The sequence below is a fragment of the Rhea americana genome, unplaced genomic scaffold (genome assembly GCF_003343005.1).
Source record: "Rhea americana isolate MKP2758 unplaced genomic scaffold, rheAme1 scaffold_27, whole genome shotgun sequence".
NCBI lineage: Eukaryota > Metazoa > Chordata > Aves > Rheiformes > Rheidae > Rhea > Rhea americana.
In genome coordinates, this window is record NW_028186390.1 from 2,926,039 (window position 1) to 2,943,373 (window position 17,335).

A 17,335-nucleotide genomic window follows, 5' to 3' on the forward strand; every position below is an offset into this window, starting at 1 on the left:
TGTTACTAACATATTCTTTGTTCTATATTCTTGTACGACTAATAGCTCGATCCAACCTGTGAAGGGTTTAAACGATAATATCTCTTGAAATGAATTTTTAGTTAAAACTGCTCAAGTGACAAGTGTGGATGCTGAGCCCTGAAATTTCCCTGCATYGTTGGTGTGTGGGGGGTGGTTTTTTGTTYGTTTGTTTGTTTTTCTTTCTGCTCCTCGTATATTCCAGACAGAGAAAATTTCAGCCTTCACAAACCATTTGGTCTCTGGTATACAATGGCTTCCAATGGAGTTCGGAAGTGTTTCCTGGGTTTAGGGTGTGAATACACATCTTGGCCATGTCCTAACTCCATTTTGGGGTGAGGATCAGGCACACACAATCTACTGATAGCGTTGTTTCTCTTGGTACAGGGATAGATGGGAAACCATTGCGTGGTGTAATAGCTCTCATGACCTGAATAGTCAGGGAACTAGGCCTGGAGGACATTTTACAGGGTCTTAGCACTTGAGTAATTGTCACCTGGTGATATAAGTAGGAGTTAGGTTGAAATTACCTTGGGAAGAAAAACGGCGTATTTCCCTTTACTGACCTTTCTGTTCATTCTGATTGCTTTTTGTCTACTTCCTTGTTTCTTCCAAGGGCTCTGAAATGTTTTGGTGGTGTTCTTGTGTTGCAGCTGCCATCACCCCCTACAGATGACGAGGGTGATTTTATCTTCATTCACCATGAAGATGTGAGACTGTCCCAGAAAGCAGATGAAGTATACACACAGCTCATAAAACTGCTGAAGGACCAATATGAGGTGTCTCTTCTCTCCTTTTAGTGCTTCTTAATTCTCTGGGAATTCTGCAATGGGTTTTTGACATTTCTTTGGGTATCGTTAGTAGTAGTTTTACTGCCATTTTTGTTTCTATGGGGTTTTTGGTTTTTCTCATTCAAAAATATTTTTGATTTTTGTGTATGTACTAAGGTGAAAGAGTTTGAGCTAGATGTCCGTCTTTTTTTTTTTTTTTTTTTTTTTTTTTTTTTTNNNNTTTGAAGTGAGAGAGTGTACTCATGTACTCAAAGGCTTAGCACTATTGAATATGGGCCAAGTTTGAAACCCCAAATTTGAAAATAGTACCCATATGATTAAGACTTAACACCTGAGTGAAGATCATATATGGAAATTAAAAAGTAATTGGACARAACAGTTCAAACAAACACTCTGCCCAGCTTCAGGTTTAGAGGACTGGGGGTGGATGTTTTTGGTGACTTAGGCAAACTCTAGATTCTTGGCTTTCCTTAAATAAGGTTGTCATCAGTTTCAAAACTGTCAGTCGTGAATTTGTGTGTAAGGATCATTAAGTGCATTTGTATTTATCTGTTTTGTTTCTGTTGACAGAGGTGTCTGCAGTATTCCAAGCAGTTCATGCATCTGGGAAATGTGACAGAAACAAGTCGGTAAGACCTGCTGCCTGCCTTTAATCATCCCATTGTGTGGTCAGTTTAGGCTTGAGTCTGCCTGATGCCCTGAAGATGATTAGTSTGAGCAGGATGGTAAAAGTTCTCTTTGCGTGAAGAAGTTAAGTCAGTGTGAGGTCTATATCTCTGAGCTGCTTGTCACCTCTAATCTGAGGGTTAGTCTGTAGCCTGTACCTAGAGAACACTCTATTTTGATGTTTGAGTTTGTATGTATATTTTTTCTGCTGCTGTTTYATAGGTTTGAAAAACTGGCACAAGGTTGTAAAAAGGACATGGACATCCTACAGCTTGCACGAGCACAAGGAATGGATCCTCCAAGCCATCACTTTGAGGAAAGAACCTTTAAAATGATAAGGTATGGAAAAGCTAAGGGATTTTTCAGGCAGACTGAAATGACTTTCTGGTTTCTAGCCYTTGTTTAGGGGATTTATGGCTCCAGCAAACTCCAATAGGCAGTAGGGTTAGACTCAGCATTATTGAGAGGACACTCCCAACCATTTAAATATTAAGAAGTTGTTCTTTAAATCAAGTTTTGGGTTTTCTTATTTTCAGAATACCTCCATGTTCATCTCATGTGTGTATCTTCTTCTCTCACACTTTACCAYTTCAACCACTCTTCTTTCCTCTATCTTCCTCACTCAGTCCTGGTGTCTTTGGGCTTTCTTCTTGGTGTTTTTCACTATGCCTCAAAAATGTTTCTATTTCTGCTCACACTCTTTCCTTACTTTTCTGTAATTCCTGAAAGGTTTGTGTAGTAATAAGCTGTTCTCTGTGACCTTTAGTTGCTTTGCTAGTTGGTAAAGGTCTGACAAGTAGCAATTGCACTCTGGTCTGGAAGTGGATCAGGTGGTGTTTGGCTACTGGGATGAATGCACTGTATTGTGTCTTTATGTTTTCACAGGATATTTGCTGAGCTCAACAGCACAGAAATGCACCTTCTTATTGTCAGGGGGATAAACCTACCAGCTCCACCAGGTATGTATTTGCAGGGGCTTATAGACTTGTTCTCTGAATAGATGTGGAAAGTAGTGGAGAATGAGATTTTTGTGCCATGTGAGGAGTCAGAACTTTTGTGACTAACAGACATTGAAACAAATCAAGCAGGTTTCAGACTCAAATTCACAAAAACCTCTAAGAGCATTAAAAAGAAAAGCAAGTGGAGGAGAATCTAGATTCCATCTGGACAGAAGGAATAAATTGTCCAGGGTTTGCTCCTAGCTGGGTCTTAGTTCAAGTTCCATGTGGATCTCRTTTTATTATGAATACTTTGGTATGTATTGACCCATCAGTAGACAGGAGTTACTTCTGCCAGCATCACTGTTTTCAGTCTCTTGTTTCTGMTGACTTGAAAGCCACCTGTGCTGTATTGTCCCAGGACTAATAAAAGCATTAACACAGTAGATCTTCATGTAGAAGTTATGTGACAGGTAATGAGTCCTGCAGAAAATCAGTTAAGTGCTCTGGAAAAGTCCTGCCTGATATTCCAAGTGCAGTGGAAACATCTGTTTTAGCTGTTTGGATTGCCTGGTTGTTGTCTCATTCAGGTGTGGCACCGAGCGATTTGGATGCATTTGTGAAGTTTGAATTTCATTACCCGAATGTGGTGAGTGTGTGTCCTGGCTCTTCTGCTCCTCGGTCTATGACCCTTGCTACTATGTTAGCTTGTGAGGGCCTCAGTGGAGGAGTGCAGGCTGTCTTCTAGAAAGAGAAAACGCTTCTAGGCATGTTATCTGTTTTTCTCTGCTGAATCTGTTTCCTACAGATTTGAGTTCTGCTACACCTTTCCCTCAGTGTTCCCTACACCTACACTTTGCAGTGTGATGTCTGCTTTAGATTTGGATGTGCGCTGGCTGGCTGACAAACTTACTTGTCAGTTTGTTGTGTTTTCCTCTTTTCATAGCGATATTATAGGTAATTGTTTCTTTCCTTGAAACTGCCCACTCTCATCCTGTTCCCCTCATCTTGAAAGTAGTTCTTGGTCTAAAAGCTGTAGAAACTGGACCTAGGAGRGCCTCTAAAGAGGACTATCCAGTCTGACCATCAGCAGAAGTGTTTGGGCTTCTATTCTCCCCATAGGCCAAAAAATCTTTGCTCTTAGGGGCTTAACATTTACTTCATGACAGTGCAGAGCCTAKATTTTACCTCCTAATAGATTTTTCAGCAATTCCACTGAGATAAGTTCTCAGTTTCCTGTGGGAAATTGCTGAGGGGCAGATTCAGTTTGTGTTTTGATTTGAGTTACATGAGACCTCAGTGGGAGGAGTCAGCCCTTAAAGGTGGCTGAAAACAGAAATGGTCTGTGAGTAGTTTTCTGGGAAATAAGTAGGAATCAGCCTGCTATTAATCTATTTTTCTTGTTHAAAAAAAAAAAGCCAGATCCCTACCACTTAGCCAACAGTCAAACACACCACCTTTCTCCTTCATAACTGAAATCAGTTTTGCAAATTAGCTGCAATAATTAGGTCACTTTGTCCTTGTTCCATCCCCAGAGATTTAGTTTGTACTCTGCTTTGGGTTAAAAGTTAATTCATTTTGGTGGCAGATTGATTGTCAGGCAAAATAATAGTAGGGCAATTCCCTGAATGATTTGTGATGGATTCCTTGTGCAGYACCACAAGCTTAGTATTCCAACAAATGCAGAAGGAACAGAATTAATATGTCATGGAGTGTGCATAGTTTATTATGTAGTTTAACAGCAGCAGTCAGCTTTATGATGATTGGATTGAATTGAGTGTGACCATGTAGCTTATCTGTGGCGCTTGTATTTAATGTTTTGGCTTATTCTTTATCTAGTGTTATACTTGTTATGGAATGAAATCCAAATATTTTAATCTTGAATGTACCACAACTCTTCTCATCATCCAGATAACCCCTAAACCTCATGTTTCTTTTATAGGTATAAAATAGAACTGGTAATAAAAATGGCAATAAAAATGGTTACTACTCTATATACTGAAACAGTATCTGCCATGACTTTATGTAATTTGTGTGTCTCTTCTCTTTTAACAGGAGCAAGCTCAGAAGAGCAAAACAGCTGTAATTAAAAATACCAATTCTCCAGGTTAGTACCTTTTCTAGGACAGAGAGAAAAACGTACCTTAAGAAATCACTGTAGAGTACAGGCTAGTGTCATACTGTGCCTCAGACTAGAGGACCTTCCCTTCCTACCTATATTCCTTTTTTTATGAAAGRATTTATTAGTGGGTGAAATCTAGCTATTGTGGTTTTTCTTCTCCCACTTCCCAATATTGGTAGCAGTTACTGTGTCATCACTTAGTGAAATGATTGAGTTACCAGTCATGCTCAGATATTGCTTAGTTTTGTTAYTGGAACACCTCTCCCAGTCATTCTAACCTTCCTGTGCTTCTTCCTTAATACTTCCTATTTTGTGCCTTTTTCTTAGCCACAGACACTCTGTTTAAAGGAAATTGCTGAAAGACTTAGATTATCCACTCTTTGCTCTCCAGTAACTTGCTGTCACCTCTTCAGGGTGACTTGATTCTTCTGCAGTTTAGTTGCTAACTCTATGAAGTGGGGATGACAGAGATGAACTGTTGCACAGGGATACTGATGTTTAACTTAYTAATGACTGAAGTAACCTTCTGAGAAGGGACCACACAGATGTCAGGTGTCTGTCTTAAATGGGCCAAACTGAGATAGACGGAGGTCTAAGTGCATGCACATAATAGAGCGCTGTGCTTAGTTTGACTTTAACAACTTGCTTTCATTTTTCTATATCTTGACTGTAGAATATAATCAGTTGTTCAAACTGAACATCAACCGAAACCATAGAGGTTTCCGACGAGTGATTCAGACCAAAGGAATTAAATTTGAAATATTTCATAAAGGGTAAGTCTACAGTTTACTCTTTTTTTTTTTCTCCCCATGCTTCTCAAGTAACAGTTGAAAAGTGTTTGTTGTAACGGAAGTTCACGAAGGACAAGCRTATGATCTGTCTCCAATAGATCAATAAAGAGCTATCTAGTTCTTGTGTCTGGGAATGCATTTCAAAATGTGCCTAGGTTCCACAGTTTCCCTACAGAAAAAAGTAACRGAAGTTCAGTGAAGTTGATCCTTAACTGGAAGATTGGTTGCAGATTAATGCATTAAGAGGAACTGATGAGTCTGAGAAAGTAATGATTCTGCTTCYGAATGTTTTTATTCTTATCCAGTCTACTTATAATCTTCTGGGCCAGGAGATTTAAATGTTATATAGCATAACATTGTAGAATAATGAAGTATAAGTGACAGCACAACACGAACAGCAGTAAAGCGGATGACAGATGATGGTAGAATTAGTATTAYGTTTTTGTACTCATCTTGATTTTGAGGATTTTACAGTATTTACCAAACATTACTAGCAACAGTTAAGACTGTTGAGAGAAGTTAGCGAGAGACTCCCCTTATCTCAGAGACAGACAGATGAGATGGATGTTAACAATTTGTAATGTTCAGGGAAATCATCTTGCATCTGGGCTCATTACTGATTTATTCAGAATTTGAGTGGCCTAGATTTGTTAATCCCACAGTTAATTGTGACCCATGACTTGGATGAGGTGTTAGATAACCTGTTTCTGTCTTGATTGTTCTTTGTGCTATTCATCATTTATATTACTGGGACATGCAGAAATGATCCATAGTTTCTGAGATGATTTTCAAGTTACAGATGTTTTAAATTATGAGGTAAAGTCCTGTTGTTTTTACTGCAAATCTTGCATTTGTATTCCCATTGAAAAAACACCTAATTTTCTTCCTCTTTCTTTATTAATCCTGAATGCTCTGCTGCTTTAATGTTCAAGGCTTCACTGTTACAGACCCTGCCTGTTTTGTGTAATTCTATTAACAGTGTTTGTTTAAAAACCTTTTCCTCCATCCTTTGTGTACCATTGCACGTATGGGGCATATCCTGTTGTTATTGTGTCYTTACCAGCTGGAACTGCACATGTTCTAAAGCTCTGAGCTCAGGCATAAGCTCACCCATTGGGAGACGTTTTCCAGTGAGTCACGAATTGTATGCCAACTCTGGATTGTCCTTTGAAGCCTTTCTGGAGATTAGCAAAAATGTCCGAACAGAATACTTGTCTCTTCTGGCTCYGAGATCTGTTTATTTTTAGAACTGGAATCTTGCAAGTTAAGTGTACACTTGTTTCTGGATGAGGGTGTGTGGCCCTGGACACAYAGCAACAGGGAAGGAGGAAGAGAAGAAAAGCTGATCGATCACCTTCCTCTGGCAGTCTTCTCAGGACAAAATAGAGGCTGCCAGTCTGCGTATGGGCAGTGCTCATGCAAAGCAGATAACAATTGCAGAACCTGTTTCCTGAGGTGGTATGTGATAGCTGAGCTACCAGAAAGGCCCAGCTGTAACCCCTTCACAGTGGCATTTCTACTGTTCTTATGTTTTTTGCCTGTTTCAGTCGCTTGTTTTGCACRGCTTAAGTGCAACCCTGTTACAGAGGAGAGAAGAGAGGATTAAGTGACCCAGGCCACCTTCTAAAACCAGCTTCCTCTCTTTCTTCAAGACTGTGGAATTGTTAATAGAACATCTGCAAGCATTTCTAAAAGCAGTTCTGGAGTCTCTGATAGATCTTTGCCCATCTCCCAGGAATTTATTTCTCCCAGTGAGCAGAGGAGACTTGCTGCAGCTCATAGAGAAAAAGCACACAACATATTGCTATTTCTGCATATTAAGCTTCTGTTGCCTTTAAAAAATACATTTAAGTAAAAAAAATCAATGTACTTTTACAAAAGTACTCTCTCATTAAAACTCTCCTAAAATCTCCTAAAGATAAAAGGAGATTTCACCAGTGATGTTTCYAAAACCGTAGCTTAAGGCAAGCTCACTTTCTTCACTGTGAATCTGGGATGGACCAGCCGTTGTTAGTTCTTGGATTAGATGAAAAAGAAATGCAGCTAGGAGAATTGCTGCTTCATATAAAGATTTATGAACAAAAGAAGAAAGTGTCCAACCTGCTGCAGTAGAATACTGTAATGCTTTTTCATCCAGTTAAGGTACTCACGGAGCAAAGGAAGCATTGTAGCATACAAGCTAGCCAAGTCTACACTTCTCTAAATGATTTTGTGAGCCTGCTGTAGTCTTGTTAATGGATAACTCAGTCTCATCTCTGCGAGACTTCCTGACAGGCAACATGTTTGGAGGCAGCGTCATGAGCCCTTGATGTACTTGCTGCATTGTTTTTCTTTGCTACAGCAGTTTGTGCTGAGATGGATAGATTGACAAATGGGAAGCAATTGGAACAACTGAGCTGGAATCCTTTAAGTCCTTAATGCAACAAGGTTTTGGAGCAGATATATTGCCTAACAGTGAGTTAGTGTACGTTCCAGTGCTTTTGGGAGTGTCCTGGCCATCTCTACCCCATCTAGAAGTGGCTGAGCTACCTGCTGTGAGCTTGCYGGAGCCATGGCTCACAGCATCAGATCATTTGCCTTCATCTATAGAATCTCAGATGTTGAATGAGCCAAGGCCCTGACATTATTCTGAACATACAAGACAAAGTGAGGTTAAAACCTGAGTTTCAGATTCCTTATATTGTGGATTATATGAACTATCTGGAGAATGAAGCAATCACTTGAAGCTGTGGATAAGTAGGAAGAAACATATTCCTTTCCCAATTGGAGATTTTAGACTAATGTTCACTTGGAAACCGTAGGCACTGATATCAGAGCCATGTTTTCAAAAGCAGCAGGTGCATCGATCAAGAAGTTGGAAGATGCAAGTTTACTTTCCCTGGAGTCTTCTGGATCCTTTCCTATCTGCCCAGGACTCTTTCATGGAGTGCCAAACTGAAGTGGCATAAACTTTTCATACCTTATCTCAGAAAGGTATAATTTCCCTCATTCTGTTAATAATGAAGACAYGCAGGCAAACCACAAAGCTGTTTCTGGTGCGATCTCCTCTGCTGGTAATTCTCAGACCTCTTTTGGATAAAATTGTTATTTCTTTTCAAGATCCTGTAATTGAAAGATATCTTGCAACAGAACCTACATCTAGAACAAGTCTGGAAACGAAGAAAGGAGGTACTGATGGTGTTGAAGTTATCTAGAAGTTGATGAGTACTCTTCAAACGTACTGAAAGACTTTCAGTAATCTCTTATCACCAAGGCTCTGATGAATGAGGTGCATCAAGACAAAATTGGGTAAAATCAAGACTCCTGTAGGATTTCTTAAATGTTACTGATTCCTCAGATACCAGACAAGCATTTCAGAAAGACTGTGTTTTCATTGCCTGTGTGTTAATGTATTGGTTACACTTGCCACAGATTACATGATCACAGGGATTCATAAAATCATCTTTCCAGTTTTCAGTGCAGATATCAGGTCTTGCTTGATAGCATCTTGCTCTGTTTTTTAGCCAGCCACATGATAAATGTGGTGTGGACTTCCAGAAGCCCTTGCTACATGCATTTGAGGCTTATATTCTATTAAAATACAGTTTTATATTCTATTAAAATACAGTTCTTCAAATTAGCTTTCCCCAGCTTCCCATGTTCCCCAGATCACTCCAGTCTCTTAATGATAATATGAGGAAGGTGGATAGTTTGGGGTTTTCTTCTTTCTAAATCCAGAAAGGAACTGGTGTGAAAAAAAGAAACCAGAATTCCTGGCTAATTTTCTGTGTAGAACGGAACAGGCGAGGCTGTTTGATCTTCCCTTTACTTTTTTTTTTTTTAAAAAAAACTTCCAGACTCTCTAATTTTAATTACTTAATTAATTAATTAATAACTCTCCCTTCGGAGAGCAATTTCGGGGAAATGCTTGGATTCAGGCAAAGAAATCCAACACTTTGAGCTGAATACTTGTTAACTTCCATAGAATTAGCCTCTGATTGTTAGGGTAAAGAGGGATGTCTTGCTGGTGAAACTATTAAACAGAAGTGACTGTAGAGGAGCAAATGACAAAGTTGGGTTTTTTCCTTCTAAATAAAAATATTATGTATTTAATTTCAGCAAAATAGAAATTTAGTTCTTTAGTTTTAAAACTATTGGTATAAGAGTGAATCAAAACAATAGCTGGAATGAAATTTTCCTTTTTGTTGAAATTCTGTGTTTTGATATATCAAAATGAAACAATAATTTGTTTGACTTTCTCTTAATAAGGAGTTTGTGAAGACAAGCATGTGCTTGTGAATTGTTCTGATGATACACACAACTTCACTGAGAAATTTTTCAGCCGGTTCTACTAAACATCCTTTGTAAAAGGTCGCTGTCTGTCATCCTCCTTGTCACGCTAAGGYTCTTCTCCCGTGCGGGGATGAGAGCTGCTATTGTCCCTGCTGCTAGTCTAGGACTCAAACTGTTTTTCTCTCCTCATCATTCTTTTGGTTGTGGGAGGATGATCAGCAAATGAGTACCTCAATGCCTTGTCCTTGTGATCTAGTTCAGTTCACCAAGGGTTTGCCTCTTTCATCCAGGTTTTGGAGTTCTGGTAGCATGTCTTGACTAGACTTCCTAGGTGTGATGATGGTGCAAATAGCAATGACCTCTTAACTTTATTTCTCTTTAATGTTCCACAAATCTTGCCCTTTCCACTAAGGAAGACTTCTTTCAAACAGGTCCTTTTTCAGAAGTGACAAGCAGGTGGGGACRGCGCACTTGAAACTGGACAAGCTGGAATCAGAATGTGAAGTTAGAGAGATCATTGAGGTACGTTTTCTGGGTGAGGCGTGTTCTACTGGGAAGTAGTATTTGAACGCAAAGGGAGAGTGAATATTCATCTCACTTGAATGTGTGTGTGTAGAGATAAGAGTTTTTGTATTGGATCATTTTGCTAAAGAATGGGCTGTTCTTAGTTGTGTAACTACTGTGTGACTTTTAAGGGGATAAAATGATTCACTTCTGAACAGTGAATAAGTAAGCTTTGTGAGAGAAATTAGATCTTTTCTCACAGTTAGAGTCTTAACGTCAATAGTTATTTTCCAAAGTAAGTGTTTCAGCAGGCACTGTAGACTTGACACAGAAATTACCAGTTGCAAGCCTCTTCCAAAGAGAGAAGGAAGGAGACTAGATGATCATCCCTTTAAATATTTATTTATCTAAATGATTTTGGAATACTGAAGCTGATCTTATTGGTGTTTTTTTTGTTTTCTTCTGTTGATTTGGAATATTGTCTTTCTACCATTTCAAATTTTTGCGAATGGAATCTGCAAGGGTAGTTTTTGATACATGCTGCTTGTGTGACCGAAGGCTCCTACCAACTGACTCTTCACAAGACTTCATCWCCCTTGTCAGCTGGTGCCTGTACTGGCTGGAGTAAGGTCAGCTTCCAGGTCTTTTAAAACCCATAGAGAGGGACAGTGGGAATGGAAGTAGCAGCGCTTCCTCCCTTTTTAAGAAAGTCCTTGGGCCATCCCAGAACAGGACTGTTTTCAGCTGCAGCAGCCAGGCTTGCTTTAATCTTTTTTTTTTTTTTTTTTTTTCCCAAACCTTTTTAAGAGATTCTTAGAGAGGTTCTCTTGAGTCTGCTCCAAAGTGATAAGATTCAGATGCATGCTTCTGACTGTGTCAGTAAAGTCTTTTCAGCTCTTACAATTTCTGGCAAGCTAAGGCTCCAGCACAGGCCCAGGCAAAGGCCTTMCATTTTGTATGAAGTGGTCCACAGAACCATTTTCAAAGGTTTTGGCTGCTGAATTAAGCCCTCTTATTCTTACAGCACCCAATCCCTATTTTTTCAGCCTCTCTGAGTCTTGTTCTGAGCATTCTCTCTGTACTGTACGCAAAGTAAAGAGATAGCTGATCCCTTTGGAGTCACCTTTCCTAGAGCTGACACTGGCTTTGAATACTTGCTCTAATGTACTGACTGTCCAAGGCATTTTCTCACAAGTAACAGCTCTCAGAAGAAAGGACACTTGACGAAGGTCCATYGTCAGCCATCTCAGGCTGTTGTGTTCAGTTAGTGTGAAAACCATGTATACAATGTAATACAATCAAATGGATGGTGTGGAGCAAGATCCTCTTGTCTTTGAGTGGAGCACAGAAAACTGAGTCCTTCTGCCAGTGGTGTTCATCCTGCAGTCTTTAAACATGCAGGTGGAGGGTCTTGCTTGCTCTGCAGGTGGGAACTATGGACATATATCCTAATCACCGTCAAGGACTGGGCCTGTCCCAAGAGCTTGTTTGTCTTCCCTATTGGTGAGAAGCTCCTAATCTTAGTCTGCCAACCTGGACGACATCTAAGATCTTGATGGGAGGTACTCTGCTTCTTCGTGCTGACGGGCTGGTGTACTTGGTCCCTCTGATTCTGCAGATCCTTTCTTGGTAACRTGAAAGAATGTTGTCAAGATTCTGGTCGCCCTGTCTCGGCTGTGACAGTTTTGGTACTGGGAACTTGTTGGAGACTCTGCTGTATCTATCTTGTTAATGCTGTCTTGCAGGAGCGGTGGGGTGGACACTGGAGATGTCTCAGATCTAATCAACAGTAGAAAAACAGTCACCTGGCAAAGGGAACTGGATTTTCATCCTCATGTTACTCTGAATTTAGTTTCCCCTCAGGATGTTTCAAGCTCAATTTTTCTGGACTGTATGCTCAAGCAAAGGGGCTTCTCTGAGCACAGTGGATGTCTTTCCCACCTCCWTGTCTAGGGCTTTGGCATTTACATTTCGGTTCTAAACTTTCTTAAGTAACTGGTCAAATTTGTTGCACACAAGAGGAAGAGCACTCTGGGAGCAGAATCTGCAACTAATATGTGGAGCCCTGGTTCATCTTTTACATCCCTAGGGATGCTGTCCTATCTTTCCATATGATCCCATTCCTTGTTGCTAGTCGCTTTGCAGGAGGGAGATTGAAGCCTGATGACTCATCTTCCAGACAGTTTGCAGGTACAGTTTAGTGTAGAACCATACTTAATCCCGTTCTAGCTGTTTTCTTGTCTTAAACTGCACACCTGTAAGAGTGAGGCTGTCTGCACATGGTGGGTATCAATACAGTTTTGTCAGGACCAGAAATGCAGATGATCCCCCGAAGCATTTCTGTCAGCAGCCAACTCATTAAAGGGTTAAGCAAAGACCATCAGAGTGGATAGAGAGCAACTGTAAGGTCACTAAGTGGAGTCATCAGAAAGCCCTCAGGCTGCATCACAGATGTGCTCCAGGGACCACCGCGGAGGTGGCTCCTCCTTCAGGGGCCAAATGCTTGGAGCAGGCAGGCGGAGCCGGTGCGGCCCGCGGAAGAGCTGCCTTGTGCTGGCTGCGCATGGCAGCCACCAGTGGCTGATCTCTGTCATCCTTTAGTCACSCAAGAGTGAAGTCAGTAGTTGCCTAAGGCACTGCAGTTTGACACTACCGTTTGTACGTGCACTAACTGYTCTTCTCTCTTGTGGCTCTTTCAGATTTTTGATGGCAGAAAGCCCACTGGAGGGAAACTGGAGGTAAAAGTGAGACTCAGGGAGCCTCTCAGTGGTCAAGATCTTCAGACGATTACAGAGAACTGGCTGGTCCTTGAACATTAGTTCATATCTGAGGTATGAATACTGCTTCTAAAGAAGGTCTGGCCAGAACTTGATAGGGCTGCCGATAAACTCTGCATGAAATGATGTCTGGAACTGACATTGACCTACTTGAGTAGCTCAGGCTTTGGTACCATTCATCTTTATATTTCTAGTGGTGAGTTGACTTAATTTAAGAAATTGGGTTACAGAATCTGGTTAATTTATCAAAGATTCTATTTCACAATCCCTTGAAATATAGGGAGAGCTTGTAGCATCACCTTTATTTAAGATAATATTTAGAAAATAAGACTGACAAGCCTTTTTTAGAAGGGAGGGTACGTCCCTGCTACTTACTGGCTTTATGGCCACATCCGAGGTAGTAACTTGGCCTCGTGTACTGACTGGGCACCTAAGCATTTCCAGTCACTAGAGCTTAGTAATTCTGCTCCACTGACTTTCCAGATGACCATACAGAAAATTAGTATCAGCATTTTACATATAATGTGACCTTGAATTGTGAACACTTAAGTCCTGCATCCACTTATTTCTCCTTTTTTTTTTTTTCTTCCTTCTCTTCTTCCCCCCCCCCCACTCCCCCCAGGAACATTACAAGATGTGGGATGAACACTGTACATAGAAAGATGCTGCTAGCTGCAAGCACCAAAGATGTTAAATGAATGCACTACTGAACCTAATGTCTATTTTGGTAACAGCCATAGTGCTTATTAATAACTTTTTAAGGCAAATGTAAGGCTCTGGAAATTTGCTACTGCAGGGGAACGTTAATAGTCTACACAAAATAGACAGAACTGCCTTAATGTGGGACTACTAATGTAGCACCAGGATGAATGTTACATTATCTATGCATAGTGGTGTGTGGAAGGTTTAGCCCCTTAAAAATCCCCTGAGGCAGAGCAAAAGCTTTTCAGTCAAGTCACAGGTAAGACCTTTTACTAGAATTCATTCCATTCAGTGTTCGAGCACCCAACATGGTACCGTGAACACAATCTGCTACTGCTTTTTCTGTTCCCTCGTACCAAGGCCTGTTTGTTTTTTCCTGACGGTTTCTTGGAACAGAGGAAGGAGAACTCAGTTCTCAAACACCAGTCTAGCAGCAGCGTGTCCCCTGCTCTATGCATGCTACTGCAGCAAGCAGTTAAGTGGGATATTGCCTTTAATGTGAGAATGCAAGACTTCTTAGCAGTGTGGGTTTGCAGAGCTACTTTTTTTGTTCTGGCTACCAGTTGTTTGCYGTGCTTGCTACACTGCTTCCTCAGTGCAGCCCGGGTACTGTGCCTTCATCTTTCCACATCACTCCCCAGCCTCCTTTTTTTTTAAACAGGTTATACTATACTGCTGCTTCCCAAAAGTTCATTCTATTTTTACAAAAATAGGCTTTCACAGTTCTACCAGGTGATGGGGAAATTAGCCACTCTTAATCATGTAGAAAACTGGACTACGACTATTTTCAGGAGTGTATTTGATTAGCAGCCTACAAAAAAATGGTACCAAATATGTTTTGTGTTCTTAAATCTCTGTGGACTAACAGAAATGAATGATCTCAAAGGAGAGGACGTGCTTGCACTAGGGAGTCAAGAGTGCTGCTGCAACAGCTATTTAGTTAGGGCAAGTTTGTAGCCAGAAAAGGAGTCCGGAGGCAGCGCTGCCTCTGTCTTCCTGAGGGGATGAAGACAATACAGTATTTAGTTTTTAATTTCAATAAATTTAATATACAAAACTACATGTTGAAAATAAAAATATAATATGCAGTTTTTTGCAGTGTTAACTAACTGAATTTTAAAAGTACAATTTTTTTTTCTAAAACAAGTACTCATTTCTTAACAACATGGTAATTAAGGTCATTTAAAAGGCTATGGTTGAAGCAAACATGTCAGTCACCAGTTGATAGTGTTTTGCACAAACATAATCCAACCCTAAATGACTTTGGGGGCAAAGGAAGAGAAGATTAAGATCTTTAACCTCTTTTACCGCATTATTAAGCATAACAATGCAACTAACGTAACTGGAAAGCTGCTGCTGTGGCAAAGCTAGAGTGCAGTCTCTAGAAGGAAGCTTTTGCTTGCTTTATGGATTGCTCTTCCAGATACTGGATCTTGCCTGCGCCACACGGTGCTGCACTTTGTCCCAAAGTGTGCAGAAAAGCAGTGTGCAGCAGGGAGCTTAAAAGTACCCTTAGCCCTGTTCCACTGCACAAATACATATTTATATATAGGAAGGCTAATGATTGTGTGTAGCAGCTTAAGATTTATCCAGCATGAACCACTAAGCCACCTTTTCCCAAATGCCAGAGGTAAGGTTTTACCTTGAGCAAGTAAGTAAGCGTTAACTACTGTGCTCCCTCTTTTTTTGGCCGATTTTTATTTCTAGAATGGGARCCCAGTTCTGTGGCCCTTCTCTCCAAGTGTTGTGTGGTGACAGCTATAATTTACTATGTTGGACTTGTAAGGGTTTTTTTTTTTTTGGTTTGTTTTTTAGCAGTAGCCATTTATTCACAAGTGCACTCTGTACATATACTGTGCTGGTTTGATGTAAAATACATTGCTGTTTGTACGGTTACCTTTGCCCAGCTACTGCTGTATATACTTTGTTTAAAAAAAAAAAAAAAAAAAAAAAAAAAAGGAAAAAAACTCAGTGCCACAGTAGCCTTGCAAGTCTGCGTATACTTTATACAGCTCCTGCATTACTCATACGCAGTAGAAAGAAAATAAGCCCAGTGCACCCAGCAGGACTGATTGCGAAGTAGGGACAATGCAAGGTCTGAGCTACTGCTTTAGCCATAARTTAGCCTCTGCCTTTCCAAACTAATTTTTTGTTTCTGACATGGCCGCAGTGTAGACAGGAGGGGAAAACCTTTGCCCTCTTCCCGAGAGGGACTTAAACAGCTGCTTCGCCTGGTTAAGACTAAACAAACGAACCCCCTTCTGCTTTCAGCTCTTTCCCCTGGTTAGCAGCTTCCCATATGGACAATTTAATAAGAAGGTGGAACCGCAATTCCTCTGGCTGATTCTCAGTTCCAGCTTCATAATGTTGTGGCAGACGTGAGCAGCTGCTTCCTTCACAAACGCCCTCTTAGGTGAGACCAGGMGCACTGGGCCAAGTGCAGGTTTTCAGCGCTGACCAGAAAGCCTTTTTCAGCAGAACATGCAAAAACAGCCACTCTATACTTTTATCACAGGTAAGCTTTTACATGGTGCTGCTAATACGAAGTGCAAGCGGTCTTGTATTACATGACACTAGCATTACACTACAGCATACAGCAGGGAAGAGACTTAAAGCTGCCCTGGGTGTTACTTTTCTTTAAAAAGCAGGATCTACTGGGGAAGAAGAATGAGATATAACTGCACTTTAGGGCTAATATTTCCTCTGCTTGTGACAGGTATCTGAAATTTATACAGATTTGTAAACAAAGTGTAGAATAGCAGAGTTGTTCTAGGAGATTATAGAAACCTGCTGAGGTGACACATTTTTATAGTAAATAGAGGAAAAAAGTAAACTAGCCTATTACACACACGCAACTTGCAGTTTACATAATATGCTTGCAGAGAGATGCTTGCCCTTCTCATTTTGACAAAGTTCTGATATACAAATGTAGTTATGGCTAGGTAATCTTTCCACACATCTCTCTAGGGATACCCCAAATGTATTTCAACCAATAGTCTGGTCAAAATAATGTAAACGTTACTTTTTAAATGTCTACAGACTAACCACAGACRGCGTTACGATGAGGTCAGAATGGAGGTCTTGACTGTTGTTTCTCACGTGTCCATCTACAAACAGTACAAGATTGGAGTTTCATTTTTTATTTGCCCCCCAGTGATCTTTGCACCCGTTTGAGCATTTAGAGTACATGACTGTAAGTCTTTAAACATGAGCATTTTTCTAAACAGTAACAGAAGTGTATTAGCTGCAAGAATAGCATAGCCATGTTGTAGTATAGAAGCTGCCCTGATCCTGTTTGTTGACGATGCATAGAAGATTTAGAATTATGGAACAACCGTCCCTCCCTCCCTCCTCCCCCCCCCCTTCCCATTAATAGTGTTAACAAAAGCTTAATTCTCCAGTTTTAAAGTGCAAATGATTCAGATACAACTGCTGCTGGAACAGGTCTGAACACAAAATGAAGTCCTCTTATGAGATGTTTTCCAGAATATAAAAGATGAGCTCCATTATGACTGGCCCCTCGCTCAACTGACATGCCCCTCCATGAATCACTGGAACTAAGGCACTGTCCAGGTCATTCATGTATTGAGAGGGCAGTGGCTGTCCATTACTCCCAGCTTGATAACCAACCTAGAAAATACAAAGTAAGAGCGGGTTTTAAGGCGAACAGGACACAAGGCTGTGGATCGGGGGCAGTAAAGGGAAGTGACTTTGCTGTGCAGGAGGAAGATGGGCTGGCTGGGCGCTGAGGTCT

At 40.6% G+C, this 17,335-nt stretch overlaps 2 protein-coding genes across 3 annotated transcripts in view; one reads left to right on the top strand and one right to left on the bottom strand.

Moving 5' to 3' along the window:
- The window catches only part of CC2D1B (coiled-coil and C2 domain containing 1B), a 38,920-nt gene extending 24,026 nt beyond the window's left edge, over positions 1-14,894 (top strand). For both annotated transcript variants that reach the window (XM_085308034.1, XM_085308035.1), the window contains exons 15-24: positions 672-797; positions 1,380-1,438; positions 1,698-1,814; positions 2,361-2,434; positions 3,004-3,062; positions 4,469-4,520; positions 5,209-5,308; positions 10,030-10,120; positions 12,802-12,933; positions 13,502-14,894. In XM_085308034.1, coding sequence (XP_085164160.1) covers positions 672-797; positions 1,380-1,438; positions 1,698-1,814; positions 2,361-2,434; positions 3,004-3,062; positions 4,469-4,520; positions 5,209-5,308; positions 10,030-10,120; positions 12,802-12,921 — 798 coding nt within the window. In that variant the 3' untranslated portion in view covers positions 12,922-12,933; positions 13,502-14,894. The remainder of the gene's footprint in view (positions 1-671; positions 798-1,379; positions 1,439-1,697; positions 1,815-2,360; positions 2,435-3,003; positions 3,063-4,468; positions 4,521-5,208; positions 5,309-10,029; positions 10,121-12,801; positions 12,934-13,501) is intronic.
- A 2,050-nt stretch (positions 14,895-16,944) lies between these two features.
- ZFYVE9 (zinc finger FYVE-type containing 9) overlaps positions 16,945-17,335 on the bottom strand; it is a 58,616-nt gene continuing 58,225 nt past the window's right edge. The window contains exon 19 of the mRNA XM_085308033.1: positions 16,945-17,211. Coding sequence (XP_085164159.1) covers positions 17,050-17,211 — 162 coding nt within the window. The 3' untranslated portion in view covers positions 16,945-17,049. The remainder of the gene's footprint in view (positions 17,212-17,335) is intronic.